The sequence below is a fragment of the Mixophyes fleayi genome, chromosome 11, assembly GCF_038048845.1.
Source record: "Mixophyes fleayi isolate aMixFle1 chromosome 11, aMixFle1.hap1, whole genome shotgun sequence".
NCBI classification, from domain to species: Eukaryota; Metazoa; Chordata; class Amphibia; order Anura; family Limnodynastidae; genus Mixophyes; species Mixophyes fleayi.
This window is the reverse complement of record NC_134412.1, coordinates 26833615-26848824: the sequence shown is the minus strand read 5'-3', so window position 1 is coordinate 26848824 and position 15210 is coordinate 26833615. Positions and strand designations below refer to the sequence as shown.

At 36.3% G+C, this 15210-nt stretch overlaps 1 protein-coding gene across 3 annotated transcripts in view; it reads right to left on the bottom strand.

The window, feature by feature from the left end:
* Positions 1-14844, bottom strand: part of LOC142106880 (myosin-binding protein C, fast-type-like) — an 86768-nt gene extending 71924 nt beyond the window's left edge. For all 3 annotated transcript variants that reach the window (XM_075189920.1, XM_075189921.1, XM_075189922.1), the window contains exon 1: positions 14734-14844. In XM_075189920.1, the coding sequence (XP_075046021.1) occupies positions 14734-14755 (22 nt within the window). In that variant the 5' untranslated portion in view covers positions 14756-14844. The remainder of the gene's footprint in view (positions 1-14733) is intronic.
* Between the last annotated feature and the right edge of the window lie 366 nt (positions 14845-15210).

The following is a 15210-nucleotide window of genomic DNA, read 5'->3' as shown; positions in this document are numbered from 1 at the left end:
CCACTTATTCCACCAAACTCATTGATATCTTTCACACCCCTAGCACTTGTTACCTGGAACCATCTTCTACCATACGTTGCCTAATCCACAACAGATTGCAGTTGCATCCACCTATCCACCATCTAAGGACCCCGGCTCCTGTACAGCATTACTTCACTACCACACACTACAGCCAGTTCTTCATGCTATGGACAATAATTAGTATATATTTATATTTGCCTTATCTGCCCAAACACACCCAGTTATATATAATGTAAGTACACTGTTTTGTAACTTTTGCATGAACTACTGTATTGATTTCCTGCAGTAATAAACAACAACAAAACTACTGTTCATTGCTATGACAGTACAGAATATTGCATCTGAGCACACGTTCAGAGCAACATATAGGTAACATCAGGTGAAAGGGCCAATTGAAATGCATTAGAGAACGAGGTAACCATGAAAGTTAAGTGTAAGTTTGTGAAAACATGAGAATATAAAATTGGTGTTTGATTGTATTTTATTATTGACCTTTTAACTTGATTTTTTATTTCTATTTGTTTTCAGTTGGTCAATAAGTCAGAGTGCAGGTGGGAGTTCTAAACTACAGTGACAGAGCTACTGCCACAGCAGGTGTGCTTCTGCAAGAGGAGCCTGAAGAGAGGGGGTCCGGCAATGCCCAAGGCCTCCGCAATGCTCTCAGTATGCACAGGTCCAGTGAATGTGCAGTGAAGCCCCCCAAATCCGGTTCCTGTTTATACTCAGAAGAGGAGAGCGGGGGATTTCTTCTTTTTGCAAGACTAGAGGCAGCTACAGGGGAGGGCTGGCAAATTGTAGCCTGGGGGCAAAACTCAACTCGGCAGCCTATTAGGAACATTTTAAAAGAAAAAAAATGCAGGTGACCCAGTGGCCCAGTCCAAAGTAGCCCACTATGGGAACGGCCCAGGGGGCAGATGCCCCCCTGTCCCTCAGCCTAGCCTGCCCCTGGGCAACCGTGCACATTCAACAGACTTGCACAAGCTCAGAAGAGGCTAAAAGCAGAGTGGAGCCCTAGGAAGGTGGAGCAGCATCACGGGCCCTCTCCCAATTCAAATGTAGCGAGACTGTAATGCTGAGTTTACTGACAGTTGTGTGCTAAGGGAGCGATAGGCTCTGGAATCCTGTGAATACTGAGAATAGCGGGAGAGATGCTGGGTATACAACAACTTAATGCCGCATGTAGTGGACCTAACCTCTGAGGGAAATATAGTAGTGAGGGATGGAATGTCCAATTTGCGAGGCCTCTAGCATAGCCATATGTATTGATTCAGAGTAAGGTCTTACTCTCCACTGATGTGTCAGAGACCTAATGCTGAGTGAGTGCAAGGGTAAGCTTCAGAAACTGGCAGTGTAGAAATGAGAGATGAAAGAGTGTCAGCTCTTGTGACCATCTGTCCTCATCCTTATTTTTGTACTTCAACAAAGAACTGTGTAGGAGAGAGAAAAAGGAGATATAGTTGTACATTTATTTCAGCCAGAGTGATCACACATTCCTTCTTCACAACTTGTGGTGTACTGTGCTACTACACCTGTGCCTGCACGTTCCTTATCCAGCTGGTTACTGGCCTGCATGTGTAGGGGAACCTGCTCACTTTAAACTCACCAGAGCGTATGGTGAGGGTAACCCAGCCAGTCTGAAAGCGATTAACCCAGAAGTAGGTGTACAGGTGGTTACAAATAAACAGATTAGAGGTAAATTAAAATGTTCAAAAAGTCCTGCAGAATATTTTCCTCATTCTGCATTTGGCTGAGAAATACTCTACATGTTCCCAGCTGCCTTTAATGTTCATCATAGTAATTTTAGTAATTTTTGTTCCACCCAGAATACAAACCCCATCACAGATCAGAATGAACTGATATGTTCTTCTCTGCTCTATTTATAGCTAGAAACTCAGCTGAATGCGAGTTTACAAACACGGTGCGGAATGACGGCTCAGAAACTGGTTGCATCCCCGGAAATTTGCAAAATTGAATTTATGCAACATTGTTCATCTATAAAACAAGTAATGCAGAAGAATGCATCTTCCAATTCAAATTTTGTAAAATTGCAAATATAATCATCATGGGACTTGTAGTTTATTAGTAACTTAAGCTGGAAATCTAAGTTTTGATCAGCTAAAAAGCAACTTAGTTGTGGTGTCTTCCGTCCAAAGTTTAATCTCTTTAGTCTTTAGCCCAAATGCTAAGTATTGAAGAACCTGCTAGTGGCTATGAATACATTTATGCTACTGTCTATTGGTTTGATCACTGATGACATCATTTACTAAGCAGAAAAATGAAAAGTAATTGACTTTTCACACCAGACAGAGTATATCAAAATGTTCTTTGTAGATCAGTTTATGGTTTCTCCTTTTAGGAAATCTGTTGACATCTACAGTAGATACATTGCAGTCTGTGGTTAAGCACTTTCTCATCTGTCCATCAGGTTCTAATATGTACCTAAACTATGCAAAGCTTCATTACTTTAAGAATACATTGTAACACGAGTCGTATTTTGACATAGCATCTCATAGGAGAGTCTCACATGGCAAATATCTAACCAATCCATCCACTACTAATTAAAGACACCCCACTAAGGCATTAGCATTTCAGCCTCATCTCATCTTGCTATCTTTCTGGGGGCTCTCCTTTTTAGGGCACCAAGAATAGAGCAGTCTGTTTATTAAACATGCAACAGAGATAAATTTAGATAGTTGCATTTAAATAGGGGGAAGAAAGTTTACGTGAAATATATATTTTATAGGTGCTGAACATACATGTACTGAAGATGATGGTGCAGACACAGTTGAATTAGAACAATATATCATCATCATCTATTTATATAGCGCCACTTATTCCGCAGCTCTGTACAGAAAACTCACAACAGTCCCTGCCCCATTGGAGCTTACAGTCTAAGTTCCATAACACACACAGTCCAAGAGAGACTATGGTCAATATAATAACAGCCATTTAACCTATTAGTATGTTTTTGGAGTGTGGAATGAAACCGGAGCACCCTGAGGAAACCAATGCAAATACATGGAGAACATACAAACTCCACACAGGTACTGCTCCTAATATTTTGACCCGTTTTTAAAACCTGTAGGTGTCACTGTTGCTAATGCTACCCATGTAGAAGAGGTAAAGCCTGTGATATATATAATATCTTATGGTAGAAGCACAATGTTTGATCACTTTTGGATTGTAGGCCAGTTTGCGTACATATGTCAAAAATAAGGATGTTTTCCAGCTCTACTGAGTACATCTTACAATTTATATATAAATAATTGTAGTAGTAGCAATAATAATAATAATAATAATAATAATAATAAAAATAATAAAGTATTTTATAATGCTTAGGTCTACCCTCAAGAATATCAGTGTCAACCTTTATCTATCTTTGGAAAGCATGTCATAGCTGCTTAGACGTTAAACACCACAGAAGTTAAAAGTCATGTCTACACCTCAGTAATTCCCTGTAGTAGTTAAACAGCTGTTTGCTGACCCTGTATCATGTCTTTTAACGCCACAATACCAAAACACAGCAGCTACCTGGATCTCTATTCTTGTAGGGAGATCAGGAGGTATGAACTAGTTATCTATTGACCATTAATTTAAATACAGTCTAGATTAAATATATTTGAAACAATATATGGTATATTTTTGTATTTGATGTATCAATCAAATAATATATTTTGTCTGTGTAATTATGTATCAACTTTTAAGTTGCTATACCCTATGCTCATTTCACATAGAAAACATATAGCAAAATAAAACCATCCCTACAGGTCAATCTGCTTTAATAGTGCAGTTAATTCATTATTATTATTATTCCAAAGCAAAGAATCCCTCAGCAGCAGACATAATTCATTGAATTGAACCCATATGTAAATCTTTATAGCAGGGCCTATCTCCACAAAGCAGATATTCAAATGAAATCCATGGGGTAGATTTCGTAAAAATCGTATTAGATGGAATCACCGGCGGTTTTGGGCTCCAAACTACTGCATTTACTATAGGTTGGGATGTTAAATGCCTGGTGATGTGTGTCGGATTGAGACCAGTTAAACAGCCAGCTCAACCACTGGATTATTCAACCGCCAGAGAAAAGACTGGTTTTATAATGCTTGCTTCTGATTGGCTAGATAGCTCAAAAGTGTTGTTTGAACTGTCTTTCCATTCAGAACATAAGAAGAGGCCCTAATGAATTATGGGGGTAATCATTACTTATTGTTTAAGGGGCAAAACTGATTTATAATTAACTTATGGAGCAAATTTTTCTTTCATTATATTAAGGGGCTAATATTATTGTATTATATTATGGGGCCAATATGAATATATAATTATATTAAGGGGCAAAACGGTTTGACTGCTAATTGGGGCAATAATTATTTATGTTGCACACATGTGGCACCACATATTGCCCCCATAATATAATAATACAATAATTTTTGCTCCTTTAAGAAAATGAAAACTATAATTTGCCCCTTAAGTTTAAGTCATTTAAATTTTATTTGACCCCTTAATCAATAAATAATGATTGTTTCCATATGTCACAAGTCACTTGTGCTTCTTGTTATGTTCTGTATGTCAAAATAGCTCAAACAGCAATCTCGGCTCTCACAACAATCTCTTTTGTTTTGACTATTTTAGTGGCGGTTTTTGTCAATCAGCAGCTTAGTTAATCTAGCTGTTTGTATTTTCATCATGTTAAAAATGAGGAAGTAAATGGGGATTTGCATTATGACAAAGTGCCTCACTCCGATAGAAGGACTAAAGTTACAGGTACATCTCTCAGAGCTGCTATTGTAGTATTCACAGATCTGTCCAGAAGACATTTTGCGGTAAAGCAATCAGACATTATCACCTGGTTTCATCTATAGCCGGCATAATAAGTAAAGCCCTTTCAGTAGAGTTAACACTTGGGAGCTAAGCTTTAATATCCAGCGGTAATAACCAAACACAACTATTAGCTCCCTCCTCTCGACAGACACATTAAGGAATTTGAAGCTGTCCATATATAACTGATATCTGATATGTGGCCATTTAAAACAACTAAGCCGATATATTGCAGCTGCACTACTAATGATTGCCTACATAATACTTTGTGAAACATTATCATTCTAAATATAGGAAACTGTACATTGCAATAGCACAAGCTCTTATGGTATGCTCTGGTATGGACATGATCTGTACATTATTATAGCAATAATTTGACTGACGTTTGACGGCTAAGAATAACATCTTGGCATAGACTTGTTGCTTTGCACTTTTCACAATACTAAAGCAAAGGGCAAAAATTAAAAACACGATATGTCATGGACACAACTTTGGTCATGTACATAGACCTCCCCCATAATATCCCTACCCTCCAATAACTACACATGTACAATTATACCTCCATACTAACAGATTTACCAGACCAACTATGACCTACCTGATATGCAACCACCTCCCTTGTCCTTCTCCCTTTTACAAAACCCGTGCCCTATCTTGTGGTGCTGTTGTTAATATGGGCCACAACCACAGAGACCAGGGTGCTCTTGCTAATACCCTCTACTCTACTCTACCATCCATGCAGGACCATGTGCACCTAGGATGCCCACGTCGATCTCCATTGGCATTACAACCATTGTGCTGCTACACCAGTGTTCCTGATACCACCAAAGCAGGCTGTCCATGGACCCTCCCAGATCCCATCGAACTGGTTCCTAATTACCACTGCCTGTGGCTTAGTATTTGGACCTGCTTTGAGCTGCCCTAATTGTGGCCATTTTCCATCTTGTCTGATAAGTCTCCACTACCATGTGCCGCTACTTAACTAATTGTTTTCCATGTCTCTCCACTCTGCTCCATCTATCCCATCACCTGGTCCATATGTCAAACTAAACTATCTCTCTTGATCCTACAGTCTCTTCACCCTCCCCTGTAGAATGTAAGCTCTCGTGACAGGGTCCCTCTACCTTATGTCTCTTGTCTGTCCACTTATTGTCTACCTGATATGAATCCTATCATGCTTTATGCAAAAAATTTTCTGTATGCCATGCAAATGGTCCTGTTAATAGCGTCAATGCATTTATTATTCTGCACAATTGTACCCTCATATCATATCTGTCATATCTGTATAATTATGTCAGACACTACGGAATCTATGCTGCCAATGATTATGACGACTCTATTAGAACAGCACTCATATATACTGTATAATTGTTGTAAACAGTTGTGGGCAAATTGGGGAACTACAATTATGGCAGCCAATCAACAATTAGCTTTTCTCTTCCTGGTACAGAAAAAAATTCTTCCAGTAACCATCTCCGTGGTGTCTGGGATATTTGATGTCGTTGACAATAATCTTTTAGAAAAGCTGTGGTTTCCTCTTTGGTGTCTTCCTATACATCATCATCATCATCATTTATTTATATAGCGCCACTGATTCCGAAACGCTGTACAGAGAACTCACTCACATCAGTCCCTGCCCCATTGGGGCTTACAGTCTAAATTCCCTAACACACACACAGACTAGGGTCAATTTTTGATAGCAGCCAATTAACCTACCAGTATGTTTTTGGAGTGTGGGAGGTAACTGGAGCACCCAGAGGAAACCCACGCAAACATGGGGAGAACATACAAACTCCACACAGATAAGGCCATGGTTGGGATTTGAACTCATGACCTCAGTGCTGTGAGACAGACGTGCTAACCACTTCGCCACCGTGCTGTACACAGCACTCTAGTTCAGTCATGTACATTGACATTAGACCATTCAGGAAAAGTATATAGATTAATATATATGTCCCTATTTTATTTGTAATCTCCCAGTGCACTGTATCTAAATATTGGTTATTTTTTTAGTATTTTTTTATTGGACGACCTCTACCAGCAACAGTAGAGATGTATTGAATTTTTCTTCATTCATGTACTATTAGAGTTGACCTTAGAAAAATAGTTTCATCAGCATTAACGGCACTTTTCCTGAAACCTCAGACTGCACTCGCAGTGATGAACAAAGATATTATAGTTCTAGAGATACACATACTTTTTCCAACAAAAATAGATAGTCTTGGATTGACTTGTTCAATAAAGTGGTGTACAAGTAGGTTTACTGTGCTATTTGATTAATCATATTCTTTTCATCTATTATTCAGAATTAGAATAAAACCTGATCCTGGTTTATTGGCCAATCTCTGCATGCAAGTGTACCTTTACTATTAATGCTGGGTAATTAATCGCTTAAATATAATGTAACTTTGTTATTTATTACATTATAACCTTCAAATTTTGGGTTATACTGTATTGTTTTATGCTGAAAATCCTCTTCTATCTTATGTTATCCGGACTATTTGTAATGAGGAAGTTTAATTAATTTAATTGTGTGCTACTTACTAAAAGAGAAGGCATCATTACATAAAATTCAGTAAATGTTTAATTGCATTAATGCCATTTTTATAATAGCTTTACTTTAATTTGATGTAAGAATCAGACATATTTCAAACAGATGGTTATATTGGTGAGAGTGGGATTAGTATGTCTGCAGAATGTGGGATATGTTTTACCTGGCATAATATCTTGTGATCTATAATCTTCTAAATGATATGTGTGCATCTTACTGTACAGACCAGACAGTAATGGACAATTCCTCATCTGCCTTTTACCTTACTGAGAAGATAGGGGGCTGCCTATTTATGTTATGTAACAGTTACATGGTGGGTGATCCATCTAACTGCTAAGGACTATGTAATTGTAAACCTGTATTGAATGATTGAAAGACCATCTTGATGTGTATGACTAATGAGTAGTGCTTCACTATTGGAGTTTAATAACCTGTTAATGTGAAGTCCATTAACACATATCAATAACAGTTTTAGACATAAATAGTATTTCTGGCAGATAGGCAGATAACTGTCTTCTACAGAACTGAAGAATATATTGATTCCTTATTACTTACTGTATTCAACAAAAAATAAGACAGGATGAAGAAACCATATGTGAAAAGTAAACACATCCTTACTCCTTCCCTATCAGTAAAGAAGATAATTTGAACAAGGTGCTGTCGATCAAGGACACTTCAATATTTAGAAGTACTACCAGCTCTATATTAAAGCAGAAACCCATGAAGATATTAGGGTTTGCTTATTTTTTTCAGACATGGTTTTTTTTTCTGTTGGGTTATTTTTTTTTATTTAATAATTCATGCCAAAATAAAATTTGTTATATTTCATTTGGCATAATCATATTAGATTACTTTAATAAAAAATATTTTTATTTAAATGTTTTACATTATTAAAAAAAACTTAACAACATTAAATTAAAGCTAAACCCACGTAGGGGTAATAACAGTATCATAATATCAAACCTACAATATTTAAGCACAGTGTAAATCAAAAAATATTGGTGATTAAACATGCAATATAAGAATAAAGACTACATTTTAATACATTTTTTTTGTGAAGTGTCACAAAAAGTGTATTTTATCGTTTCAAAATAAGCAAGTATATCTATAATGTCCGAATATATTGTAATAGACGTAGCTAGGGGTCTGTACAGGGCATAGTACCATCCATCTCCCATAGTCCCTCCACCTGTACCAAATTTTCTCTTATTTATTAGTCAGGTTACGACTAGCATACATAAACCGTTTGTGTCCTACAGTATCATTTATAAGATCAATCCAGTCCTTTAGAATAGGGCCCTCTGGAGCCATACATTATCAGGCAATGGTCACTTTCGTTAACATACTATCACTTTATTATTAACATATATGATTACTCAGATTTCAGAACTTGGCAATGACTGGGTATTTGTTTGATGTTTTAATGATTATTATGTTCTGATGTGTTAAAATATAGATTTTAAAGAGGGTGTGCTTTATTGTTGACATGTAAAACATAAGTAAACCTGAATATATATATATATATATATATATATATATATATATATATATATATATATATTATATATATATATATATATATATATATATATATATATATATACATACAAATGTTAAAACATATATACACATTTTGAAATATATATACATATATATATATACATATATATATATATATATATATATATATATATATATATATTCCATTTTCTTTATTTGCTAACTTCACTGGCAAAAATACCTGTAGCTACAAGCAGAGCAAAATTACAAGTCGTGTCTACCTGATATAACACTTTACAAAATGGGTAAATATTTAACATATATAACAATATATAGAAGCAATTGTCTGTGTTTTTTATTTTTTATTTTACTAGTCCAACTACAGCGAAAAAAAATAGCTTTCAGTGTAGTCTACTATACGATGTCATGCAGAAAATACAAAGCAGTGTTTTATTTTGTGTAAGCATGAAGCCAGGGCTGCCATACCAGTATACCTGTCATCCTTTACAAACAGATGTACATGTACATATAGATACGTGTGTCGTCAAAAATATTTGGCCTCCAAATCCAGCAAAATGGTGCAAATGTGACACAAATGGGGCACATGCACTTATTTATATTTTTTGCATGCAGTTAAAACACTGGCTGTATTTGCATGTAGCACACAAACACTAGGCATCTTTATTTTAACACTCTGATTTAGAGTCCGACTAAGATGCTCTCCCAACTCATTCATTGGACACATTTTAAATTTTCCTCCCCTGCAGATCTGCATGGTTTTATCAGGGTGCAAAATTGCACCTGGCAGATGGATTTATTCGTAACTCTTAAGGGGGAAGAACCGATTGGCTGGTATGTTCTCTGGACATCAACGTGGTGTCCGGCAGCGTACATTGCCAGCCATTACGGTAAGGAATCTCTGCTCTTTCATCCTCGCACTTCTATGGAGTGGCAGGAAAAACGAGTGGAGATTTCAGCCCCAACATCGGCGCAATGCGTCCCTGTGGACTGCTCCAGAGACACATGGCGCTGAATTAAATCTCTCCCTAAGAGAGGCCCATCGTGAAAAGGTGGACACTTTGCAAGTACATTACTTCATATGTATTAAATGAGATCATTTACATTTCAAATAGTCACAGGCAGCTGGAAACAGTTGCTCTTGTGCCATGTGTTTATTGAAGTTTAACTCATCTTAAACCATTATTTTTAGAAACACAAATCAAAACCAAGTGAAAACATTTTGTTTCTCTGATTTACAACTTCCTAATGCCCCAGGAACAATGTAATTACTTTATAAGCTCCTTGAGAAAGTCGTACAGAACTCTGTGGTCTTGTGTGCAGAAATACGGTCATGACGGAAACACAGTTGTCATCTACATGGATAATGGACAGTATTAGCGATCATAAATAAAGTGTTGACTCTGCAACGCTTTTGCAGCAAAAAAAGATTTAGGGATATAGTATAGATAAGGCAAATGTCCAAGGACTGTTTCACAATGCCTGAGCTGTTAACGAAAGCTTGCCTGGGGAATAGCGTGATAATGTGTCATATTCATACCGTGGGATAACACAATTAGAACAATTATGACTGTGATGTTTGTCTTTATTTTACTTAGCGTAAAGCTTTATAAGAGCAGACATAGCACAGTGTAGTCGGGACTCTGACATTGTTACTGTCAATCATCGGAGGGAAAGATTTGGATAAGGGAGCCCTATGCTCTTCCAAGAAAATATCTTTCTTCTTAGGGACATAATTATTGTAACCAGATAGCCTCCAAATATGTCCTAGTACAATTGTCATTACAAAATGTGCAATTGATCTGGACATGTGATGGAAAGTATGAGACCGAATATTCTTTAGTGCTGTTGTTATGAGATCACTGAGCATATCATTAAGCATTTATGTTTTACTCTGTCTTTCAACATACTGGTCACTATTTATAGTGAGTGTCTGAGATAGGAAATCCCATTTTTAAGCAAGCTCCTCTGGGCCACCTCTATAGAGCGATCTGGGTTCCACTCAGGCTGGAGACTTAGTACAAGATGATTTTCCAGATGCACAAGAACAAAGTTACTTTTTAAAATATCTATCATCAGAGGAAAAGGGTTTTTTAATTCAGCAGAAATTAGCTGTCTATAGTACCCCAGTAACACAGCATTTGCATGGAGGAGAGACTGGACCGATTTTTCTTTTTTGGTACAGCCAACCCACCTTAATGCGAGAAAAAACAAGTCTGTGCTCGATATATCCCATATTATATATGGTACCTACTGTGTGGCAATATAAATGCCCATATATGTATACAAAAGAAAAAAACAGTTGTCAGTGCTTATCCTTTACACTGCATATCTGTGTGTATCTAGTAAAATGAAAACATGAGGTATTAGTTCATATTTTGATCAAAACATTTAAGCCTGTATCCCAGCATCAAGTATACCTCATTGTATGCAGGTCCTACACTGACCTATATTCTTCAAACATCACTAAACTGCAGTTAAAATTGGGCTTATTTCCACGTAGCTGGTACCATATATAATATGGGATATACCGAGCGGAGGCTTATTTTTTATCTGGTTTTATCTCCAAATATTGCCTTATGTTGTCATAGCAGCTGTCCATTAAGCCTATTTGAGGCACATTTTGGTGTGGATTACAAATCAGCCCTTGCTGGATGTAAGCCCCTATACCTGGGAGGTGAGGTGTCTTTTTGTTTTGTAACCCACCTCAATGGTATAGAGCATTGACATAGAGCAAGCGGGTGAAAGTGAGTGATGTACACTGCCCAGATTAGCGATTAGTATACTAGTATGGCTCATTGGTATGATAGATGCATTATTTGGTGAACCATCTCTTATGCGAAATTAGTGGGCAATATGTCCTCCTTAGCAATTCATTTATAGCCATTTTCAGAATTTGTCCTGCGAGATTAAGTGACAATAAACATGATACTTTTTAGAACCCATTGTTCACAGGAGTAGATTTGAAACATTTATTACATTAACTTAAGGAGATGAAGTGAATATTTGAAATTTTTTTACACATTAGTTTTTCCTCTGTTAGATGTATTGTATCATACAATGACACAGAAATGTAGCAATTTAAATAATTATCTCTTTTACTCCGCTTTTGGGGAATTTGTCCTTCATGTGCTAAAAAAGCCTCGGAAAGAGGGCATATCAAATTGTGGCAACATTACCCATCATGTGTCGTGAGTATGTGTACTCTGTAGGTAAGGTGTTATCATTTAAATATTTATCAAAGCAAATGTTACCCTGTCCCTCTCATCACCACTTTGTTTCCCTTTTGTGACAAAACTCTAGTGTTCCATAAATATATATATATATATATATATATATATATATATATATATATCCTGATCCCCACCATCACATCATATGACCAACGTTCACAGGCTTGAAATTACTAGTGCAAACACTGCTCCCACAAGATGCAGAGACTGACATAACGGGTCCCTGTTAGATACATTCTGCTAGAGAATGTATCTAACCAATGATTAAAGGTTGGTGAAGCATTATATTTAGAGATCAGACCACTTGAGTCTACTATGCTTATATTTGCGAAACAAAATCCTATAGCAGCACAACTCAGTCAGGGGCATATGAAACACTTCACCAAATGAAAGTTTGGATGCAAAAAAACATTTGTATCCTATGATAAAAGGCAGCTGAAGAACACACTAAACTATATTGAGAACATCCATGTGTTTAAATCTATATCTTTGTAGACCACAGGTGCCAGATGAGATTAAGTCCAGAACATGTTATCAGCAACAAGAACCAATAAATTGTTCCAACTAGGACTTGGATAACAGTTATGGAAAAATAATGCAGCGCACCAAAATACCAAAGGCAGCACCGGCCTTTCAAGCAGTTTAGATTTCCACTGCTTAGCACCTATCACTCATACACAGATATTAATATACTATGAACGTTTGATGCAGGATTGGGTAGTAAAATGAACTCTTCTACTGTTCCATCTCCTAATCCAAATAATATTTGCTAAATGTTTTATGACCCTGCAAGATGCACTGTAGTGCACACATTGTCACCTGGTACATGATGGATGAGAAAACATTTTTATATTATTATTATTATTATTATTATTATTACTACAATATAATTTTGTAATTGTTTTATAAGTGGAGTTATTCTGATGTGAATGACAAGAAGACAGCCATTGCCAAAAAAATGAAAAATGTAGCCTGTGTATTATATAATAGTGCCTTTTTTTTATTGAGACGTTTTATTTTTTACAATGACTTTCAAACATAAGGCAGCATATTTCACAAGTTTCCATTTTGCTATACTGTTTTATGTCTTCTTGTATGTGTATCACATAAATAATGGTAAAAAAAAAATGCATATCCATATACTAATTAGTGCATTGAGAGACATAATCATTGATCACTCGGAAAAGAGAAAAACATATATGATGTTAAAGAATAGGATGAGAGTTATTTTAAATATATACATTGTAAAAGGCCACTTTAACTAACACTACATTTGTGTATAAAATAAAGGACTTTACCAGTAAGTCCTACATTAGCAAACATGTAATTTAATGCTAGTGGCCCTGTAAGCAATCAAAGGCTCCTTGGAGCCCCCAGGTTAGTGGCATCAAAAAATGTCATTATACCACTTGATTAATTCTATATATGGATATAGATTTGTAAACCTAATATCATGATTAATATCTTGTATTTCTATCTTAAATATAATGGATTGCTATTAGATTGAAAGTATATACTTTACTTTTAAAATTCTGCATTGTACTGCAATATAAAAAACCTTATGAAACAAAACTGCGAAGATATAATAACATAAAAAAAACCTGCCACATCGAATATGTCAAACCAACTCTAAAAAGCTGCCAAGTAATATTTTACAAGCAATAAAAATGTTTTGTATTAAATCCCAATCAAATAGAATGTGCTGTATTTTTAGTGATGCAGGTCTATATCAGGGTGAGAAGGACTAGTTGTCACAGAAGTGGAATATAAATGACGCTAATAAGTAATATATTCTCTGCATTGTGAAGTTTGTGGCTTCAATAAAAAAAATATAATTTTCCATTTAAACTTAAATATATGTCACCTTCAACCCCAGTATCAAGGAAAAGATGGAATAATGTTCTTTATTACAACTTTCATTCTGTAATAACATGGTAAATGTTCTTTTTCTCCTCATTTTATCTCTGTATAGTCGCATTAAAGTTTCCAAAAAGTTAGCAAAGAAATAGAAAAAATATCCTAACCGTAAATATATCCCAATATATACTGATTCATTGAAAATCTATATTTCCTCTCTGTTTCCGGCTTAGAGTACTTTATTAATGTAACCAGAAATGAGATGATATCCCACAGCCTTTGTGTGAGTATCATTAACACTCAGATGCAGAGTATCTCTATAATATTATTGTCCGTCTAACAAGTATGTAAAGATAATGTACTGTTATATTCTGAGCTCTGCAGAGTTAGCAGCCTAATGTTACTAGGCAATCTAGTATGTAACCTGTAATGCCAAGCTTTAAGACTGAAGCTTCTTAATACCTACCTATGTTGCAAAGAAGAACTTATACTGCATGGATGAACATGTTAGTCGTATCACGGTAAAGCATTGAAAGGTATTTGTCTGCCTTCCACTGTGCATTACATATAAAAATATTTGTGCACTCTCTGGGTGACCTCGTCCTGCTGATTGATTTATGGAATTCTAGCAAAATGTAATACAGGCACAGTTGAATAGCATCCTGAAAACTAAATTCTGTCTTCCTGAACTATTCTCCAGTCAGACAGCAATGTACACAGGTGTGACTGTCCTACCCGGTTTCGTTGGTTCAGGCATCTTTGTGTCACCCTCTTTCTGGGTCCAGGCACAAACTCCCTCTTGGAGGTTCTCCTTGTCTCTTTAAAGACAGTCTCTCCTCTCCTGGGAGAGGTTGATAAATGTCACCTGATCCCTGGAGCTGGTTGCCAAATTCCTAAGTCGTTCCATAAACTTCCCTAAAATTCTTGATGGAAGAGATTTATGTCCTGGCCTTAATAGTATCACAGGGCAGAGGGATCTGACTTTGATTAAAGTCTCACTATAAGTAAGATAGAGGAATCAGCTGCTCTTACAAGTACAGGGAGGAAATGAGAGCTGGGAGGGAGGGAGATGCAGATCTCAGCTGACCACTTTGCCTATGGAACTTAAATCTCCTACAGAAAACAAATTCCTCTTGCGGAAAACTATTTGATTGTATCTAGTAAGCCATTATATTGATGTTTTCTTATTGTGATCTACCGTCCATAGATTAA